The 23,058-nt window shown below is 30.6% G+C and overlaps 2 protein-coding genes across 4 annotated transcripts in view; one reads left to right on the top strand and one right to left on the bottom strand.

The window, feature by feature from the left end:
• Positions 1–2,829: 2,829 nt before the first annotated feature.
• On the bottom strand, positions 2,830–9,930 carry LOC100811766 (ARF guanine-nucleotide exchange factor GNOM). 3 transcript variants are annotated; one of them, XM_006575447.4, is made up of 3 exons: positions 9,732–9,930; positions 8,201–9,000; positions 2,830–6,986 (listed from the first exon to the last, which is right to left on the bottom strand). In XM_006575447.4, the coding sequence occupies exons 2-3, from the start codon at positions 8,939–8,941 to the stop codon at positions 3,309–3,311; spliced, it is 4,419 nt and encodes a 1,472-aa protein (XP_006575510.1). In that variant the 5' UTR covers positions 8,942–9,000; positions 9,732–9,930; the 3' UTR covers positions 2,830–3,308. The 3 variants fall into 3 exon arrangements, with proteins under 3 accessions (XP_006575510.1, XP_006575511.1, XP_003518393.1); XM_006575448.4 differs by lacking the exon at positions 9,732–9,930 and adding an exon at positions 9,387–9,649; XM_003518345.5 differs by lacking the exon at positions 9,732–9,930 and adding an exon at positions 9,410–9,649.
• An 11,721-nt stretch (positions 9,931–21,651) lies between these two features.
• The window catches only part of LOC100811243 (AT-hook motif nuclear-localized protein 15), a 2,354-nt gene continuing 947 nt past the window's right edge, over positions 21,652–23,058 (top strand). The window contains exon 1 of the mRNA XM_006576036.3: positions 21,652–22,945. Within this exon, the coding sequence (XP_006576099.2) occupies positions 22,255–22,945 (691 nt within the window). The 5' untranslated portion in view covers positions 21,652–22,254. The remainder of the gene's footprint in view (positions 22,946–23,058) is intronic.

Raw genomic sequence — 23,058 nt, 5'->3', positions numbered from 1 at the left:
ATGATGAGTAAGGTCTAGCTATGACACTAGAGCATTCCCATGAAATAGATTCTCTTTTATGTGACCTTATTTTTTTTACAAATACTAAAGTAAGAACAATATCTTACTACTAAAATAAGAGATAAATTCAATTGATATCAGGTATCAAATTTTATAAAATGAAATATACAAATACAATAACATTTTATAATGTTTTTATTAATATAATAGTTTGAATTACAGTATATTAAATATTCTAATAATTATGAATATTAAATTTTAAATAATTTAAATATTTATAAAATAGATAATATAACAGGTATTTACTTATATTTTGAATAATATATCATATGTTATAAAATAGTATAACTAAGTGTCAAATTCTATAAATTTGATATATTTTACGTAAGATCTAAATATAATAATTGAAAAATAAAATTTAGTTTTTATAAGAAAATATAAATATATTATTTTACGATATTTTTCATTTTATATCCATTGACCCTATCTCATAAAATAATTAATATACTTTTAGAGTTTAGTTTTGATAGATATTATTAATGTAAGGATTTTTATACTATTAACAAATTAAAAGTGACCCAAAGTAGGTTTTTCAAAATAATTATTACAAAAGTTAGCAATATTAAATTATAAGATATAATGGTTTTCATACAATCAACAAATTAAAAGTGGTCCTAAATATGTTTCTAAAAATAATTACTACGAAAATTAACAATTTTAAGTTATAAGATAATTTGTTATTAGATGATAATGCAATTTATCAACTAAATTCTATTTATTAAAATATACGTGCACGAATGAAACATGGTAAATACTGTACATAGTCAAGTCCGATTTTAGTCTAATTTCATGGGTAAAGTAATTTTTTAAATATTTATAATAACAAAATTTTCAATGTAAGTTATTATTTATTAATTAGATTTAATAAAATTTTAAATGTTTATATAAAATTAAAGACTAATAGGTATTATAGTACAACTCACTTTGAATTAAATATCCTTATCGTCTTCTAGATCGGTTTTGTCCCAACAAAAACAGAAAATGAAATTCAGTTGAATTAAATACCGAATAGGTGTCCAAGTACAGTGTTAGTGAACAAGGAAAATATAAAATCAACATCATTTCTAAAATGACTTAGAAAATATTGTGAAGATAGTTCTAGATACATAATTCCAACAGCACAGACAATACCAGAAAATCAATTAATTATACTTACATAGCATGATGCCGAACTCATGGACTTGTGATGTCTTTACTCTCAACTTCTGGAACCAGTAGTTGAAATATTAAATGACGTTATATTATACATGTGTAAATTGTAACTTAATCATACAACAAATAGAGAATGGTCTAACTGAGAAGATCGAGTAGAATTATGAAAGGTTTTCATTTCATGACCATAAATTAGGAAGAGTGTAATTGTATTTGCATTGTACTTAAATTTTATACATACATTTTTACATAAAAAAGACATCAAGAGAGAAGATAAAAGTGTGGGATAAAATGAGTGGTGTAACCCAGAAAAATAAAGAGAGAATGTGAATTTTTTTTAGTAAAAATTATATGCATCTTTTATTAGAAGTAATTTGTTTGACTTAGATAAGATAATTATAAATAATAATTTTTTTATAAGTATTTAATATAGTTACATATTTAAGATTTTAACTTAAATTTAATTTTAGTAGTGCATGTTTCATTCTGCTTCAAATCATAAATGATCTGCATCAAACCACAAGGCATCAGATGTAACTTTTGCATTACTTTACTTTATCTGACAAGATTTTTTAGTATTACCAAAATTATCAACGTGTAGAAATCTAACTCCTTTCACCTTTACATACTTTTCCATTAGGCTTAATACACCTACACATAATTTTGCTCAAGGTTGTCAATTGTGATAAATCTTGGAGTAATTGAAGAAAAACTTTGGACAAAAGCTTCATTGCCAAGATAAGTGTGCCTTCCATGTTGCAAAGATAACAAGGCATGATTTCGAACCTCCTCCATTCGGTCTAAACATCTCTCCAATATCCAGGAAAATGGCAAAATCACAACTATTTCAGAGGATTTGGTGTCGTACAACATTTTTATCTATCTACCTATCTTTCTATCTATCTATATTAGATTACCATAAAAAAATGTTAAACAGGATTCGAAGAACACTAGTAAAATTAGAATATTAGTTAAAGAATTAAAATTACAAATTACAAATTGTTAAAAACAATTATTAATACAATCCACCATAATTTCCAATACACTTCAACGTAATTTTTTTATAATTTTTTCTATTTGATTCAATAGCCAATACCCTAAGACCTTTAAAGTTAAATACGATTTCCTTTACTAAAAGATAAGATTAGTGCTGTGACACAGGGAAGGAACAATTTCCCCCATTTCCTCTCCTTTTTCCCCCATTATTAGTCTTTTAAACGGTGGCATATGTAATTTTTGTTTCCATCCCTTTACCTTTTCTTTCAGTACCTCTAATCCAACCAAATCTTAAGAAACTGGCTGATCCTGGGAATCGAATTCCACAGATGTTTTAGTGGATTGCTAGAAAGAAAAAAAAAACGTTGTCTCTCTGTTTTTACCTGTATCTGAGTTGTTTCTTTTGTAATTCATTTGATATATAATGATTATAAATTTACAAAACTTATAGTAATTAAGATATTTTGTTTTTAACAAAAATATTTACGTTTAGAGTTATCAAGAAAATGCTTCACCATAGATATAAAATGAAAAAAAAAATGACGAATTGAAGCTAAGTACTAGTCACAGGCATAAACTTGAAATTGTAGCAGTAAAATGATCAAAACTCTATCTGGACTCTTAAACAATAGCCTAAGTTGATAAATCAATGAAGGCATACTCTTGAAGTTTCAAATATTTATGACAATTTCAAAATTTGTGTTGCTTGCATCATACCGAGTAAATTACATCTCGCAGCTAAGTGAAGAGAATATCGAGTTCTGTACAGTTTAGTAAGAAAAACTCCAAATAATTTTTTCAGCTAACCAGCTCAGGCGAGAGCTCATGGAGAAAGGAAGTGGTCTCCATAACGACCACACTACAAGGGCTCTTTCTAATGTGTCTCAAGCCATAACATACCTTCAACCAAAAATCTTACACTAACATCAAGCGTCCCAATAAAGATGTGAATGAGATCTATGATGTGCTGCATAATCACTTCAAGAGAACCCAGACAACCACGGAACAAAAGAAAACCAATCAATGAAGGACTGAGATCATGGGTTCAAAGAGGGACACAAACAAAACCAATTCCGTTAGCCATGGGGCTGCAGCTATGATTAACCGATACCAGGATCATCTTTACCTGCTGTTACATTTGAAGACACAGAATTGCTTTCATCAGCCCCCAAACCTTCAACTTTTTCAGTCTGTTTGTGCTGCAAATGCTCCGAGTCTTGCTCGGGAAATACCTCAGATTGCAACAACGGAGCAAAATTATCTATATGCAGCCATGTCAGTTCCCATAAACTACTTCCATCTACACTACTGCTACGGACTAGTACACGGCCTGCTTTCATAACAAGCAAAGTGTTCTTAAGAAGCTCAGGCACAAGCTCCTGAAGCTTCTCACTTCTCCTTCCCCTAACTTTCACCTTCATATAAATTTCTAACCGACTTAGTACAGCCAACCATAATTTGTTGAAGCCTGGCAATGGTGATAGGTCTTGGATTAATTGGAGGAAAACTTTACATAAGAGCTTCATAGCAAGAACAAGCGTTCCTTCTATGTTGCGGAAGTCCTTTTGAGAGTGTGTCTGAGAAATTTCAAGCAGGTCATCAAGCACGGAGAAGATCACTTGATCAAAACATTGTAACCACAAGCTATGTGGGAGATTAATCCCAACTGATCCTGTCAAACAATTTTGCAAAGATAACAACGCATGGTTTCTAACTTCCTCTCTCTGGTCCAGACATAGTTTTTTTAGTCCATGTATGAGCCTCAACCACATGTCCCCAATATTGTGCAACATCTTTGCCACTTCCTCTTCTTCCGCTGCTTGCTTAGCATCATTAGTCCACTTCTCTAAACAACCGACAGACCCTGTCATAAGATCGAGGGCCATTACAGATCGTTCTACCTGTCCAACACGAGATTCAGCAAACTGCTTTGCAGCATCTACACAGAGAACATAATTAGCTGGAAGCAGGTGGGCTTGGTCTGACATAATGAACAACAATGCATCAAACCCAGCCTCAGCTGCTTCCAGGTGTCTAGCAGTGATGGAAAGCAGTGATGTAATCGTCCGCCATCCTAAATGAGATCTAATATGAGAAGCATTTGCCTTCATGAGGTGACTAACTTCCTGTGTGATCTGCTCATAGTATGCATCAGCAACACGTGCATCAAGCTTCAGGACAAGTTGCAAAGACCTCAGTAGTTCATCAGTAATGTTCTCTTTGTAGGGAAGTAAGCGATGGCAAATTCGTAGGAGGCCAAAAACAGCCTTCTCTACCAATGCACAAGGCATCACAGTTGACTGAACAATATTGGAGATATGCTCATAAACACCCTGCCAAAGAAGTTCAATTCTATCCCTATTATTCAGAGTGATTGCTACCAGTAACTCCAGGCAGAAAACCGAAGTATCTTCATCCTCAGATGTGCTGTTCCCTTTTTTAGGCCGCACTCCTGCACTAGTGAGTGCTTTTGCAAGCTCCAATAGAGATTTAGCTTGCAAAAATTTACTCTCGGTGAATATGCTGTCAATGTGACACTTCTGAATTGTTTGAAGGGTGCACTGCTGAGCAGCAAGTTGTTCTTCAGTAGGTTCTGATCTTGGCTCTTCAGCGCCAAGATATAACAGTTGACTAAACCTACTCATCAATCCTGAGGATCTCTTCGGAGTATTAGCAGATGGAAGACGAGATAAAGATAAAGAATTAGTATTCCGCTTCCCACCATCCTCAGTTTCTGTAGAAAGCTCTGACTCTTCAGCTGCATCACTGGCCATACGAGCAGGAAGAAGACCTAATTTGTGAAATTTTAAGATGCAATCAAGAATATTCCTCCACCCTGTGCGGATGTAATCACCATACCTATTTGCAATAGTGAAAACTGTCTCAGTTGCCATTCTTGCTTTTGTGTCATCTCCAAAGGCTAGGATTGACTCCTCAACAGATAATGGATCAAAAACAGTAACAAACTTACAAAGTGACACCACCAAATCATCCAGTATATTTTCAAGATGATAGTAAGCCGATATCTTTGCAACAGCCAAGAATCCATCCATACATGTCTGGTATACCTCTGCATTCTCAGCATTATCAAATACCACAGAAATGGCAGCAATTGTTGGACCAGACAATATAGAAAACATATCATAATCAAGGTATGCTTTGGAATCAGAGACAATGAATGGAGCAGATTTTTCTGACTTGTGCATGAGATAAATCCACCGACTTGGGGTCATTTCAGGGAAACCAGAACCTTGCTTAGGAGTTGTCCGGATCTCATTCTTACAAATTGAATGGTAAAGTTCTGACAGGAACTGTCGAGGTAGATCATTGCCACCATTTATTCGCCTATTATTTCGGATAAAATCCTCTTCTGTCATCTTCTTTTTGACCTGTGAATTGTGCTGATCTGTATTAAGCATTATAATTGAGTATGATAACAAAAGAGCAGCATCCTTATTGGCTAGGATATTTTGAGCCTGATCATAATATCTCTCAGAAAAAGCTTCGAGCACCCTCTGTATCTTCTGTGATTCTCCAGGCAGTCTGAAAGCCTCCAAAAATAGACGCAGGGCAGTGTCTAACATCATGTCTTTGAAATCAAATGTTCTAGCAAATTCATGAAGAACCTGAACACAGAATTCATCATGATTTCCTAGAAAATCACCAATGAGATTCTTATCCAACCCAGCAGTGTATCTGAAAAAGCAGGCAACACTTTGGGGATCAAGTTTGTCAGGCAAAAGATGTGCTCCTTGAAGAAACTCAAGACCTTTCTTAGTATCACGATTAAAATGATCGGCTCCAATCATCAATCTTTTCTTGAAGTACTTTCTCCGGCATACAAAAGGAACCCAATTATTTGGATCACTGAAATTTTCACATTTTTCCTGCCAGAATGGAGTATATTCTTCAAGATTCATAGGAAATTGTTCTGAACCCAAAGATCCATTGCCTATCCTTGCAGCCATTCCTTGCATGACAGCAATAAGACCATCCAAAGCAAGAATATGCATGGAAGACAACAGACTGTTCACAGGAAAAGCACTTTTGGACAACAAATTAGCAATGTCTTCAAAGACATTACTGCAAGTTATGTCACAGTCGAAGTTAGCATACATCTCCACCATGAATGTTTTTTGTCTGCAGAAGTCTACAAGGGCCTCCATTGCAACTTCTTGTTGCTGATATGAAGCCCCATGTTTGCTTTGTGCAAGCCTCAAAATTACACAAGAAAAAAATGCTTCTAGCTGTAATTTGAGTTCTGTACGAAGATGGTGATACAAATTTAGAACAATGCTACAGACCATTGAAAGTACAAGAGGACTCATTGACAAACCAAATTGCATAAGATTACGGAATAATTCATCCTGAATTAAGCTCAGCAATCTAGGGTGTCGGTGAAAGGAAGGCCCTCCCAATTCTATGGCTGAATTAATCAAAGTTAAGGCAAAAAGAGGCACATCTTCATCAAACGCTATTGTGTTTGATTGAGGACTCATTCCCATATGTTCAACAACATTGAGCAAAGAACACAAAAAGTGAAATATTTCCACCATGCAGGGAATCCCATATGGTTCATTCATAAGCTGCAATTCATTCAGATCAGTCTCTTTGCCAATGCTAGCAATAGCAGTGTCTTCATCCACTAAAGTTGCTGCCACATCACTCACAGTACTAGAAGCAATGCCTGTGGATAAGGGTCGACCATCATTTGCAGAATTCAAGTTCCCATTCTCCAATACGTTTGCAGAATTATGCTCATCATTTATCCCACCAACCTGTTGGAAAAAAAAAAACTATCAGCAACTAAATTTGCAAGTTTGTGTGTCCTCACTCAAATTTCGCATCAGCAATATGTTTATTTCAGTATGGCAATTCAAATATTTTTTGCAGCATTAAATTTGATAATGACACCTGATAACAATCTCTCAAACCCTAGCTAGTAACAATGCATAAACAGCCTCTAACAATCTTTCTCTTCTTTCTTTCTAATAGTCCTTGTATGTGTGTGTGTGTGTGCGTGTGAGTATCACTTTCATGTGATTTTTCTAGATAATATACTTAGGGATTTTATTGATGATTTATTTTAGGTAGTTACAGGGTAATTCAGATAAATCCAAAGTCCTGCTAAGGTACTACATGCAGGGGTGACAATACTTATATATATATATATATATATATATATATATATATATATATATATGAGGAGGGATCAAATTACTCTAATCATTTTCTTTTAATCTAATGGTTCTAAAGTGCAACCCCACCTTTAACCATTAGATTAAAAGAAAACAAAGGTGGTATGTTATCTAGCAATGGACATAAGACAAGGTGGATTAAAGAAGCTCTAGAGGATTGCTTATTAGCTTTATTAAACGGACTTAAAAGCCAAGTTTAATCAACTGATCAAACACCATATGATATCTAAGAGTATGTTTAGGAGTAAGGTTTCAGAGGGAAACAGAAGGGAGGGCAAACTTTTTATTTCTGAATTAAGAGATATATAATGTTTCTAAAAAAATGATTAACAAATTAAGTTTGTGTTAACCTATCAAATTATTTCCTTTTAAAAAATATATAAAAAATGAGAGAAAATTAATTAACAATGAAAGTTTTGCCCTCCCTTTCCCTCCAAAACCTCAGACTCAAACATATCCTAAAACTCCAGGATTGTTGGCATACAATTTGTTGGAAATGATAAATCATGGAAATTGGAAGATTGAAACAAGTAATAAACAGTAAAGTAAGTAGATGGTAAATAAGCTAAGGAAATCTTCCTTTTTCACAAGTTCAGATTTTATCAGCGGAGAAAAGGTGAACACCAAATAATAGCCAAACAAAAATTCATGCATAAATTTGAATTGTACCCCTACACCCAAGGTCCCAATTTTTCGTTACAATCATTTACCTCCCAAGCAACTGACAAAATAATCACAGGAAAAAAGAAAATGGAATTGCAACCAAAAAGACTAAAGTAACATAAATGCTATACCTCTTCTTTTAAAGCAGTGCTCCCATTTACCAATGCAAGTTCTGTGTTGTCAATATCTTGAAGGTGAGAAAAAATACACCGAACAAGTTCATGCATTGTGTAACGTGCTATCCGCTGCAACAACTCACTTTTGGTTCCTGCTTGATGAACTATACGGAAACAAGTATTCACTATGGTGCAAATATGTTGGTTACTCAGCATCATAGATGCTTTACTTTTGACACATGCTAGAAGAACTTGTAATATCTTCATTAATACCACTTCTTCTGATCCAGGATCAGTCACCTCAAACCTGCAACTCGTGACAGCATCAACTACCAAGTGCATGGCATCCCCAACATTAACAGTGTTTTGATCAATTACATCCAATGTTAAGATCTTGTAAACAGATGATAGAGCGACACCAGTAATTGGTGCACCAGTTTCATCCGATTGAATGACATCCAGAAAAGGCTGGAAATACAAGGCAGGGCTTATGACATGCCACTGATTCTGCCATGAAAATATTTGCCTCCTTAATGCCTTCAGAGACTGAACAAGGGAATGCTCCAATTGATCATCATCCGACATATAATGAACTCCCCATCTAACATTTCTTCTCATGACAGCCAAAACAGCGCCAATTTCTGCATTGATCATGCATGCCACAGTAGTTTTGTTAGGATATTCAGCCTTGCACTGCCCAGATCCCTCTTCTATTGCATTAATACCAGTTTGTGTTTGCAACTTTACATGTCCCATTTTGTCAAGCAGATCTGCCGGACATTTACCAATAGAACTTGCCAAGAAGAAGCACAGCCCTACAAAAAAGCAATATTGAAAATTGAAACAGACAACCAATGCAAAGTGATTTGGGTATCCACGTGCCAAAATTGAAACACTAGTAAACCAAACATTCTAACTTCAAAAGAGTTATATTACATACACATAAAACACAGTCTACTAGAACCTCAAATATCCATCAAGCCAGCATATTTACGGTTAATAATACATAAGCAGACCACATAAACAACAGACATACATAGAAGAACATGTATAAAGGAAGATATGAGTGTTCAAATTTTTTATAAGAGATCCAATAAATCCAAGATAAACTACATATAAAGGTGCCAATACCAAGCAACACTGCATCCACTTTCTCAGTGGCTAAAGTATGGTGCCACCCACCCAATATTTAACAACCCACCTTGAACAAGCTACTCTTCTTACCATCAACTATCACTCACCGATTCCTCCGCCAAAATTCAATCTCGGACAAAGAAAAAAAAATCTTGAATTCAGTTCAAATCTTAGATCTACGATCAAATATGACCCTTTTGATTGAATCAATTCCGTTGCACACTAACAAATGACAATGATCTAATCCACTGAGAGATGACCCCATTTGGTACTGAGCTCATAATTCAATATAATGGGGTCCCGACAATGACATGAAGAAAACGAATATTGACATCGAAATTAAAAAAAAAAAAAAGTGGTAATGAAAATTGAAGCATATAGAGATGGCTAAGAAGAAGAAGGAAGAGCTTACGGAGAGCGAGATCGGGAGTGTTAGGGCATAAATCGAGCTGATGTGTTACATTGAAATCATGCCTTCAAATTGAAACCTTCCTCTCTGTCTCTCTCTATATCTCTCCTTTACAACAAATTATGACAAGAATAACTAATTTCATTCATTTTTTGCACATAGCCTCTGCATTATCACTGCAACAACAACTGATCAGTTTTTTTTTTCTTACATATTTTTTAAAAAATAAAATAAAATGAGGTATTTTTTTGCCTAATTTTTTTGTGTGTGCAGAGTGGTGCAGAATTTTACACCTTAATTATAACTGCCAGTAGATTTTTTAGGTATTAAATATTAAATTCTAGTGTTTAAAATGAGTAGATTTTTTTCTTCAAACAAAAAGAAACATAATTTGACATTGTTAATAGATAAAATTGTTTCTATCGTCATGAGTTTGATCTATTATTTATGAATATGGGATATCCTTTTTAAAAAAAATGAATAGTGCAATGTTATTAAAATTTTAAATACTTCCAGTTTCTTAATCTTTTGTTTTTACTTCAGTAAATTCTTATCACATGGTTGTAGTAAAAAGAATTTAAATTCTTTATAATTTTGGGGTCTTTCCGATTGAATTAATTTAGAGGTTAAAAAATTAATTATACAGTGTCTTTCATGGTCAAGATTACTATATAGTATTGTCAGGATTACTCTAGATAATTAATTTAGAGGTAAAAAATCAATTAATTTAAAGTCATCACACTATGAATTAATATGACTTTTAAAATGATATTTATAGCAGAGGTGAAAATCTAGCTTGAGTTAAAAATAAATAATTTTAATGTGGTAAAATATCATATTACTCTTATATAATTTAATGTGACAAATAAATTTATGAAAAATTATATTAAAAAATGAAAAAAAAACTTTGATTATCAAAAAACATATATAAATGTTTCAAAAAATATTTTATGATTAGTCAAATATATTTTAATCATTTTAATCATTCTCAAAAATTATGATTTCCGTTTGTTCTGTTCAAACATCTGGGTAGAATATGCAACATTTTAACAGTATTGAGAAAAAAAATTAAGACTTTTTGATGCAGTATAATTAAGCTTTTTTAAAATATTTGTTTCCTTGTTGTATCAGAGATCGATATTGTTACATAAAAAAATTTAAATCCAAATCTACTAATGGCAACGATAATCAACTCACTACACAACTTTTAGCTTAAAAAAAACTAACTTTACAACAAATTTCATAAAATTATATAAATTTATGGTCAAAATGCAGAAATAAAAAACTTCATGGGCAAAATTAGGTTAAGCTTGTAAATTTAAATGGTTGTCATTGAGTTAAAGAGTTGACCTCTTGTTCCTACTGTATAATTCACTAAAAAAATTAATTTAAAAATTTAAATAATGATAAGAGAAGAATAAAAGGCATTATAGTTTAAAAGAGAATAGACTAAAAAATCAAGTTACTTAATTATAATGTAATTTAATAAATAAATATTGATTTCCTCAGAATATTTTCTTTTCTTTTTAAATATTTCAATTGAGAATATTTTTATATAATTTAATAAATTTATATTTTCACAGTTTCATTTTGCTGGACAAATATTTTTCTCTAGACTTAAATATTTGTATTAGGAATAGAAAGTTTTTCTTGTCTTAAGATTTTCAATAATTAGAGATGACACAATTTGTACTATATTTACATTGGGTTAAATGTAAATTTTAAAATAAAATATTTTTCCTTCAAAAGAAAATATTTTTATTACTAAGCTAACACATTTATGCAAAAAAAAAATGTATAATTTTTAGCGGAAGAAAATTATTTTACAGTTAATTGAACATGGGTTGAAATGTTTATTAAGTTGTAAGGTGGTAGATTCAATGTTGGTGAGTTGGGCCTGTCCACTATGTTTCTTATTAGTAAATAGTAGTTGCTATATCTACTCCCCATCTTTACTTATCTACCCCTTTTTAACTTGTTTTCCCAAAAAATACACTCCCTTGTTTACTTAAACAGGGAGTGAATAAACAAAGAAGGAAAGTGGATACAGCAAGTCTCAATGATTTTTATTTCCTTAAACAAACTTGCTTGGGTTCTTCTCATGGTTTTATCCATTATTTCACAATTTTGACTATACTAGTTAGTTATTTCAATCAGTTTGATTATAAAACGGTTAAGAGTCAATTTGGTTTTACGTTAAGATACTTCAAACAACCATTTAACACAATGACAAGCAATTCGTGGTTGTTTTTCAGTAGCCAAAATCAGGCTAAGCATGTAAAATCAAATTTATGTGAAGTTAATTTTGCAATCTCTACTCTGAACACATCTGAGCCACTTCAAGTAATTTATATGATTTTTTAATCTATAAAATGGAAGCGTCAAACTTTGGACTAATTAATTTGCTTGTAGATTAAGTGTGTGTTTAAATTGCAATTATGCTCAACTTTGAACTTAATATAACTTTTATGTTTGTGCATTGAAAAGTGTAAAACCTCTTCAATACCATTTTAATGGATTTCCCAACACACATTATGTGTCTTGAATCCATTATAAAGGGGTCTGTTGTTCATATCTTTTTTCTCCTCTTCAAAATTCAATTTTGATTTCAGTGTTCCCGTTGTGCATAACTGCATAATACATAACAAACGTGTTTCTGTTGTGTATGGAGGACGCACCTCCTAATAAGATATAAATGCATTTCCATTATGTAAATTGCACAACAAAAATACAATTTTATTAGGGATATTTTCAGAAAAAATAACAAAACAATAAGGATTAAAAAAGCTAAAAGTAGGGTTGGAATTTGGAATAGTATGGCCTTATTATAAATGGGCCCCCATTGTCTATTTTGACCACGATCTTGGTCCATCATCCAATAGGATCAATTCATGCTCAAAACGCCGGTTCATAGATGGATTTTCGATTGGAATGATTGTAGTTATCGTTCCTTTTCTCTTATTATTACAAAACTAGTACAGTACTGCGGACGTTCAATTAAACTATAAAATTAAATAAATGTATAATATAATTATATATATTTAGTAAAAATTATGTAAAACTTAGTAAATAAGATTAGAGTATGTAATATATTTTATAAAATAATCCTGTATATTTAGCTCATAGATTCACAAAACCAAAGCAGCATTACTTCTACTAAAATACACTAGAAAAAGTTTTAAACAAAATTTAGAGAGATAAGTAGAGTATAATGCACTTAAAATACAAACACAACTCAATATCACTGAATTTTTACCTTACTATATGACAAAGTTATTATAACATGCAAAATTATTTTAATATAAATTTTGTTATTTGATTGATGTCAAACTATTTAAATTCTATAAATATTATTTAAATATTTTTGTTTCATCATATACAAAATAATAGATTGATAAAAATCTTACATTTATCTTCCATCACATTAAGAAATATGAAAATTCTCTTGATTGGATGTTCATCTTTGGTATAAGTTCTTTCTAATAACATTTTCATAAGCAATCCAAAAATATCTAATTTCATAATACAACAAATAAAGTTAGTAATGATTTTCTGACAATAAAACATAACTACGTAAGGTAAAATGACCAACCTATAAGAAGACTTGCAATTGCTATCATGTTCACAACATCCTTAACCGGTGCTAGTGGAAGGCCAATTGTTATGATTTTCTCTATATCAATATATTTAATTACAGAGTATCTTGTCATAATCAACTTATATATATATGTGGTCTATCATTAGTGCAAACACGCATGTTCTAAAACATATACACACCCAACCTACTTCTATATCCAAATCAAGTAGGTGGAATACATCTTCGCACCCTGTTTATTCTTAATAATAATAGTAAATTTATTAGTCATGAAGAAAAATATATACAATAATATGTTCCTACTAATATCTAATCAATTTGATTTTATTAAACTAAAAAAAGAAAAAATGTGAGACCTCACAATATGATAAACGGGAAAATAAATCAATTTGTTATAGTGATAGATAAAAAATCCAAAATTGTATTGATATTATACATAACCTCATAGTCAAACAAAATCAAATGCAAAATGGAGACTTGGTTAGGTTGGTCATTGTCAACAATAGTCCACATTCTAATGGTTTGTGCTGTCACTGCCCATGAATGGAAGCCTGGGTGTATATCTTTGAGCTGGATTTGTCGTGACGGAGACAAAGCCATCATATCTAGTGTTCAAATAATACGTAACAATAAGGTAGAGAAATGAGACCGGTCAAGAAATTAAACACTAAAAAATCACTAACAAAGAAAGACACAAAGTAAAGTAATATTCAAATATAATGCTAACACGGATCATACCTGCTTCTTGATGAAATGAGCGGGTTCAATCTAAAGAAGAAGAACTGGAAGAAAGAATCAAGAGAAACCTCTTGTTGCAACTTTGTGAAAAGTAGCAGAAGAGAGAAAGGACACAACAACTACAACTCTTTATTTTTCTTGATGCACGTGAGAGAACAAATGTAGCTAATCAAAGATGGGCACAAATAGTCTGAAAAATAACCTCCCATAAAGATGTCTTATCAAATCACTTAATATCATTAAGAATAAATAAAATATTCATAAAAAGACAAATGTCTCTGGACTTGTTTTAATTTAACATATTCAGGTTAGCCATATGAATGTAAAGATATACTGGTCTATCATCCACTATAAATAGCCCCCATTGTCTTATATGACCACGATCCTGATCCATCATTCATTAGGATCAATTCATGTTCAAAACGCCCGTTGATAGATGGACTTTCTACTGGCATGGTTACAGTCATCATTCCTTTTCTCTTACTAGTACGAAATTATGTGCCCCCTGACCATTATTTCAATGTACTGTTGTTACATCATTATGCATAATTATTTTCCTGTCTTAATTTTTTGTCATTTTATTATTAATAATAAAGATTGTATTCGTACAAATATAAAACATAAGCCTTTTTACTTTTTTCTACTTAAGCTACATGTCTTGAATTAATTATGTTATTCACAAACATGCAATTAATCAATGAGGTAAAGCAGATTTTTCCGGTTTTTGTTAAAATCATTTAGTTGATTTTCTTTTTTTCCCACCAGCAAATTATGGGTAGATGAAATCAAGACCCATTCAGAGTATTAGACTAGTTTTTTTTTTTTATCAAGTATAAGACAAGATGATGATAATAAGAACGAGAAATGTTAGCATTGTATATATTAATATTTTATTCAAATAAATTTTATATGAACCATGTTATTATAATATGGACTTGGTTATTTGATGGGACTTATATAAAATCTGTGTAACGGTAAAATATAAAATTGAAAAAGAGTAAATTAAACTCTTCTATATCCTTCAAGACATAATGAACACCAGAAGAAGTGAGAATTCATGCATCAAAGAATCCCTGAATAAATTCATCTTTGAGGAAGTCTCATAGATCACACCAACCACATTCCACTGTTGCATGCTTATTACAGGCAGCCACCCATACCTTTTTTATAAAAATATATTTAAGAAATTTTAATCACTAATATCAGATGGCTTAGGCTGATTAGCGCATCTCCCGGGAAATTAATGATTATTTTTGTCTAGTTTGGATTTGGAGTGGGAGACGTACACAAAGCGACAGCAACTTTGCATTACTGATTGATTACTCTTACAATGGATCCCATCCCATGCTAAGGAAAAGGTCTTATCAGTGAAAAAAGAAAAAACAAACACCATGAGATGACATAGAGTCACGGAGCAACACGCAACACACTACACAAAGGGCTTTTCTTCATTTTCAGTTCGATCATTGAAATTAAAGTATTTCGAAACGAAAACAAAAAGAAACATTCTTTTAAAAATAATATTTAATGTCAAGTATTTGTTAATTTTATTAATAATTAATTTTTATTAAAAAATAGAAGGATCGGTGACCATAACAGTATGGAGGTGCCCTACGCTCGCTAACGAGCAAGAGACAAACTCCATACTCTTAAAAATAATTTGAACAATTAAAAAACCTAACCAAAAAATTGTTTCATACTGTGTACGTTAATTTTATTAACCTGTAATTCTGGATAAAAAGCTGTACTAAAAAAATGTTTTTTTTTAAATCATTGCTTAAAAAAAGAAATACGTTACAATGAAACTAGTGATTGGGCTAATTTTCACGTGAATATATATGGTTATGTTCTAGACATTGCCATTCGCATCGGCTACATTGTCCGAACCTGGGACGGTGACGTGTCCCCACTAATTATTTTCCACGTTACCCTACCGTGCCCATGCCACTCCCATTGCTGATGATAAATATTATTGGTGTTTGATTTAAAAGATAAAAAAATAAAGAAAATAAAAATAAAAAATAATTTTTTGAACTTAGTTAGGTAGAGGATAAAAAGTGTGATCATGTGAGTCTCGAAAAAAGAAAATTTAATTTTTTTATCTAATATTATTTTTTATCATCTCCATCAAACATATAATTAACCTCATCTTTCACGTTTTGGTGGATGAATGATCTTTTCATTTTAAATTTAACAGTAACTTTAGAAAAAAATATTTATTATAAATTAGTAGTATAGCATTTTTAAAGAATAAAATAAATTTACTCATATTCTTATTTATTGATATTGTCTTTAAGTTCTTAATTAATTTTTAACTGAAAATTTAAATTAATGTTTTAAAACAACTGGATAAAGAATTGAAATCAAAAGGTACACAACAAAAAATAAAATAATTTTTTTTTGTGCTTTTTAACAAGCATTTAAGAATATTTGTTAAGAAAAACAAGAGTTACTGACTATTATCTTAACAAATATCTCAAATGATATATTACAAACTCGCTTTTGATGTACTCACCTATGTAGGATTATTTTCATCACGATCGTTAAAGGAGAACTTTATCCCTTTCTTTCTAATTATTTTATATCAATTCGTAATAATTATTAATTTTTATCAGTGAGAGAAAAAAAATTGATTTTTTTCTCCTACTTTCATCCCTTTTCGGTAACACGTCAATATTATAACTTTATTGATTTGACATGATAAGCAGACATGTTAAAAATTATCATTCCTATTTTTTTAACATTAATTCTAAATTTAAATATATTTTAAGTCTATGTAAATATTATTCTATTTGATTTAAATTAATATATTTTTTTGTTATTTTTAAATTTCAAATATTTTGTAAGTATTTTTTTAATCCTAACCATTAACTCTAGTTAGTTTAGTATTGATACATGACTAACAAAATACATGATATTTAATTAAGATAATGAATAATGAAAATATTTTAAATTAAGATAATTAATTAGATTGTTGTTAGGTGCACAATTCAATCAAGTAATGTATTTATTATTTTATATAAATAAGGTAGTTGTACATAATTTACTTTTATAATTCTTTTAGTTTTTAATATATTAGGAAGATTGATTTTTCTTGCGCTTAATATTATTTAATTATTCAGTTCAGTAATTTTTTTAATTGTACTTTTCAAAAAAGTGTAATTTAATCAGACACTTATAATTTACTTTTAATATATTACTTGTTATTTTTACATATATTTCATCAATTTTGATTGTTTGTAATATAATTTATTTTTTAAGATTACGAACCAGATGTATTCAATTTTAATTGAAAGATTATTTCATTTTATTCTCTCCTTTGATTAGGTGATGAGATCCTCCATGCACCTCTAGATAATACTTTGTAAAGCTTCGTGTTAACTTACTCCGTACTAAAAAGCATTGTTCATAATAATATTATATTTTTCTTTTTTAAATACAATTATTAAAGTTGTTGTTTTTCTTACTTTATATTTACGTTATGTCCCATATCTTTGTTGATTAGAAAATTGAAAATAAATTAATAATTCCAATCTTAAGCATTAGTCTTTTTTTCTTAATAACAGTTAAAGTAAATAAATTATATAAGCAGTTCATAATTAGGTATCGGAAATTATACTGAATAGTAGTTCTTTAAGGATTCAAATTAGTCCCTAGACCTTAGTAGAATATATAAACATAATGACTACTTTAATAAATATTCAATATTTAAAAAATTACTTTAATAATAAAAAAAAAGAATAATCCACATCAAGATGATCCCGCAGACTCAGCAGGAACGAGTTGCACGAGACATTGTTTGTATCCATCCATCTCCAACCCTACGAACACATTATTCATTCATACCATGCGCCCCACCCAAATCCAAGTTTCAGTTTGATGTTACTTTTGGCTGAGAGAAAAAAAATAGAGATGATGATATGTATTATTTAATTAGAGAGAAAGTAGAAGAATAAAAGAGAAAAATTAATGTTGATTTCTAAAAATAAAATATTATTTCACCTTCTCTTATTTTAAATATCAAACTTATTTTGCTCCCTTATTTTCTCCTCACTATGCGAAAGTTTACGAGTTCGCATGACAGTGCAAGTGGATTCCCTCTATCAGTTTCAAACACATGAAATTTATTTTGTTTTTTTTTTTTGGTGAACGAATCATGAAATTTATTTAGTTTTATTTCAAAGTTTTTTTAATAATTTTATTAAATCTTTAGAAATTATTTAAAATAAATTAGCATTGTTTGTTCTTGATGAGTATTTTTAATATAAAAATTAAGAAAAATTCAAATAAAATATTTTTAATGCCTTAAAAACTTTAAAAAAATGCAATGTCATTTCTTTAAGTAATTAGATTTTTTTTTTAACTTCTTAATGTTATTTTAACTAAATTCGTAAGTATTTGGTAAACTTGAAAATTATTATTAATTACACAGGTCCATGCTAAGCAGGATAAGTGTACAAGTATTTGATATTTTAAATCAATAGTTAAAAATATTTTTCATACTATACGTCTTATACTATTTATATTTAAATAGTGGTATTAATGAGATATTCGTTAACTTTGCTGGAAAAAATTCATTAACAAAGTACAAGATTTATTTTACTTTCTGTTTTAGTCCGTAATAATGGGAGATACGTATTAAAATATTTAGAATAACTCATGTATTCTTTAACCAATCAAATTAGATCCTCTAATTGATAGATTTATTTTACTTTTGCCAAGTCAAATAAAATTTCATATCATTCACTAAATTACTTGAATTTTTTTCTCTATTTAATAAAAGAAATATTAAAATAATATGTCAAAAGTATTTTTTAATTCCAAACAAAAATATTATTTTGAATTGAATCACACATAATATTTAACACACTCAAACAGTTTATATGAAATTATCAATTTCTTAATAAACTGTAACATTACATATTTCTATTTTTTGATCCAAATTAAAAACAATATTAAATGATTTACAATAATGCACACATATTTGTTTTCGGGTCATCTTAATAAGCACATGCTTATTGTTTATTTATGTGATCAGTCATTATCACATAAAAAAGGATATAGAAGGTTACGTTTTTTAAGTAGTACTAATATATAATATATTCGTCGTAATATGTCTCGTTCTGATCGTTGTCCTATTTGCAGTATCATATCCATACCAGCAACATATAAGAGTTAGCTTAATTTGGAAGAGAGTCCTTCCCATTGTTCACGTTCATAAGGAACCATCAAGCTGAATATTCCTTATTCACTTATTCTATATATTGTCAATGAAGAATTATGAGCGATCTACCATATATAGGATCAGAGTTGCGCGCGCTAGGCATAATTTTTAAAATTTATTATTATTATTATTAAACATGTATTAATTTCCTTTGGATTAGAATTTTTTATATATATAATAAAAGAATATAAAAAAACCGAAAAGAAAAGAATACTAAGAACTAATTATAAGCCACAAATTTTTAGATTCACAAAAATAACTTATTTTCGTAGAAAAAAAATATTTTCTAAATTTAAGTTAGAATTCCCAACCAAACTAAATTTTGTTTTACCCAAATTCTTATTATTTTAAACAAAAACAACTGAAATCAGAAAATTTAAACTCTTGACTAATTTAAATTAAGTTACACGTACCTATTTATTAAATGATAGATAATATTTCAAAGCATTTGTATATTTTTTATTCACAATTTATATGATATTTTTAAGCACACATTTTATCTTGATTAATACGTACTTACATTTACAAATCATAATTGTTGCCAAATTTGAATTGGTTTTGTTTTCAAAATCATGACAGATACAAGTCGACATCAAGAACAAAAATACTGATTAAAAATTTAAAAATATATTCTTAATATATATTTATCATAATTTTTAATACACTTTAATATGATTTTTAATAAAACCCGTAAAACATATCTTAGGAAGACTCATTATTTATTTCCTGATGTAAGTAATGCAGTACTATTATCGAACGACGGCATGCAATGCCTTCACAGTTCACACGTCTTTAGTCAACCCCCACTCCACTGGGAGCTCGAGCCATTTGGTTCGGTTCTCAATTTCTTATTATTTATGAACAGTATAAATACAAAAGTAAAAGATAATCTTCATTTTATTCCACTTTTTTTTGTTTTTCTTTTCTATTGTATTACTTACTGGATCTCAGTACTTTCCAGTTGTCATTGAATACAGTTTCCAAGGAAACTGTAAACTACATTGTATAATTTTTTATTCATAAATATTAATGTGTTAATTTTATTAAAAGTGTTATTTTTTTTAGTGAATCAATTTTATATTTTTATTACAGTACAGAGTACCTATAAATCTAATTAATACTTAGTTTGTGTTAACTAACATATTTTATTTATTTTTTAGTTTTTTATTAATTGAAAAGTTTATTTAATTATTTGATAAATAAGATTTTTTAATATTTTTTAAAATTTTTAATATTTTTTTAAAATACTACATTGTTAACTTCTAATTTTTATATTTTCTTTTACTTATATTTTTAATATATTTATTTATTTTTATTGTTATTTTTTAAAATAAATCATAATTTTATTATTTTATATTTTTTAGTTATTTCACTGATAAATACTTTTAATTTAAGAAATTAATTTTTTCAATTTTCAATTACCAACTTTTAAATATTAATTAATTTGTTAACTTCTAATAAACTTTTTAGTTTTAATCAACATAATCTCAGTAAATTTTAATTTTAGATGTTGACTTATTATGTAATAAACTAAACTGAAGCGGATCAAATCCATCATTTAACATACCTTTTTGCTATTTTTCTCTCCCTCTTTATTTCTTTTTTCTGTTTCTATTGACGTTTAACTTTTTCTGAACTAAAACCCTGCAACCACGCGAGGATTTAATTTAATGGAAAAAATATCGTAATACATAAAATAACGGAATAAATTATATATATAAAGAATTATCCCCTCAATACGAAAAGGTTAGAGAGAAGAGTATTCTTCCTAGTTTTCTTGAAAATTTTTCCATAACATAAAATAACGGAATGAATAATAAATAATTTTATAATAAAAAAGTAACAAGGTATTTAAAATTATTGTTTTAGTAGAAATAATTTTTACAGTTTATTTATTAATATTCATTTACTCATTTATATAAATAATTTTTTTTCAAATTCCTATTTGACTTAATTATACTTTTGATTTTTTTATTACTGTTATATCCTGAATTCGATTTCTTATTTTTTTCTAAGGACTCGTTATTTCAATCATGCAATTTTAATCTATTTATCAACTCATCATTCAAAATTGCAAGAAATGTTGATATAAAAAAGTGTTACGTCAACGTTATATTAAATGTTAACACAACGGATGAATGAAAATTGTATAGTTAAAATAATAAAAGACCAAATTTGTGAAAAACTAATATGACTAACTTTTAAAAATGACTGTTAATTTTTTTTTAAAAAAATGACAATAATAAGAAACGTAATTAAACCTTTTCATTTTAATATATAAATAACATTTTTTACTTTTTTTTTTTTTCATTTAGATTGGAGTCTCCCATTGAAATAGTAGTATTAAATACTGATATGTTGTTCTGTGGTAAAATAAAAGAAATCCTTTCCTGTTAAGTCGCAGAGTGGAACCAATCCTTTTAATGAAATCTTTGCAGAAGTTGGTCTATTCTTTTTCGTTTGGAACGAGCCCGGTTTAGTTTAGTGAGCAATGCAGCATAGTTGTTTGGGAAGTCGAAAACTTTGAACCGTTTCCCCGGGAGACAAAAAAAGGAAACTTTTGCAGAAAACCGCTAAGCAATTACCCAGACACACACACCGATTCAAGCCTTCTTCAACCAAACCAAAGATTAAAAAAAAAGTCTTCACAAAACGCCAGAGTCAGAGAGCACAGTTCAAATCTCACCCCTTTCCTTTTCTACTTTAATATTATTATTTTCCGTTCCCTTTGAAACAACTCAAAGCATTTACTCCCAACTAGCTAGCTAGACCTAACCCAACTCAGATTGCATCATTTCTAAACGCTTCCTTTTCATTCTTTTCTGGAACTCCTTCTTCTGTCATATTCTCTACTCTCTTATATATTTGCTCTGTGCAAAACCAAAAACCCACTATTTTTGGTTCAAGGTGGATAAGATCTGAAATAGATTTTGTTTGATCTTAGCTAGAAAAAGAAACAAGTTCTCTTGATGGCAAATCGTTGGTGGGCAGGTAACGTGCCGGTGAGGCCCAATGAACAAGACGACGGTGACAACAACCCTACTCCGACCAACAGTGGGAACAGTAACACCAACGTTAACGCGGTTACTGAGGACGATGCCAACACAAACGACGGCGAGGATCAGAATCTAAGTGCCGGGCGGCGGCCGCGTGGCAGGCCACCCGGGTCGAGAAACAAGCCGAAGCCACCAGTGGTGGTAACCAAGGAGAGTCCCAACGCGCTCCACAGCCACATCCTCGAAATCAGCGGTGGCAGCGACGTGGCGGAGTGCATTGCCACCTTCGCCACGCGCCGCCACCGCGGTGTCTCGGTCCTCAGCGGCAGTGGCGTAGTTACCAACGTCACGCTCCGGCAGCCGGCAGCCCCGGGAGGAGTCATCACCCTCCAGGGGAGGTTTGAGATTCTCTCCCTCTCCGGTGCGTTTCTGCCGGCGCCGTCGCCGCCGGAAGCCACCGGACTCACCGTGTACCTCGCCGGGGGGGAGGGACAGGTAGTCGGTGGAAGCGTGGTGGGGCCCCTTGTCGCCTCGGGGCCCGTGATGGTTGTTGCTGCTACTTTCGCTAATGCCACCTATGAAAGGTTGCCTTTGGAGGATGAACAAGGTGAAGAGGACATGCCAGATGTGAATGAAGGTGGGGGGTGGTGTAGTTACTGGCCCAGTAATTTATCCTATGTCAAAAAATTAGGAGTGGGGCAACGGTCTCATGTCCTTGATCTGATTAGCAAGACACGTGATCCAATCAGGCCACGAACCACCTTTTTTTATAAATCC

The sequence above is a fragment of the Glycine max genome, chromosome 2 (genome assembly GCF_000004515.6).
Source record: "Glycine max cultivar Williams 82 chromosome 2, Glycine_max_v4.0, whole genome shotgun sequence".
Lineage (NCBI taxonomy): Eukaryota > Viridiplantae > Streptophyta > Magnoliopsida > Fabales > Fabaceae > Glycine > Glycine max.
The sequence above is the reverse complement of the archived record's forward strand: the minus strand, read 5'-3'. Positions and strand labels throughout refer to the sequence as shown.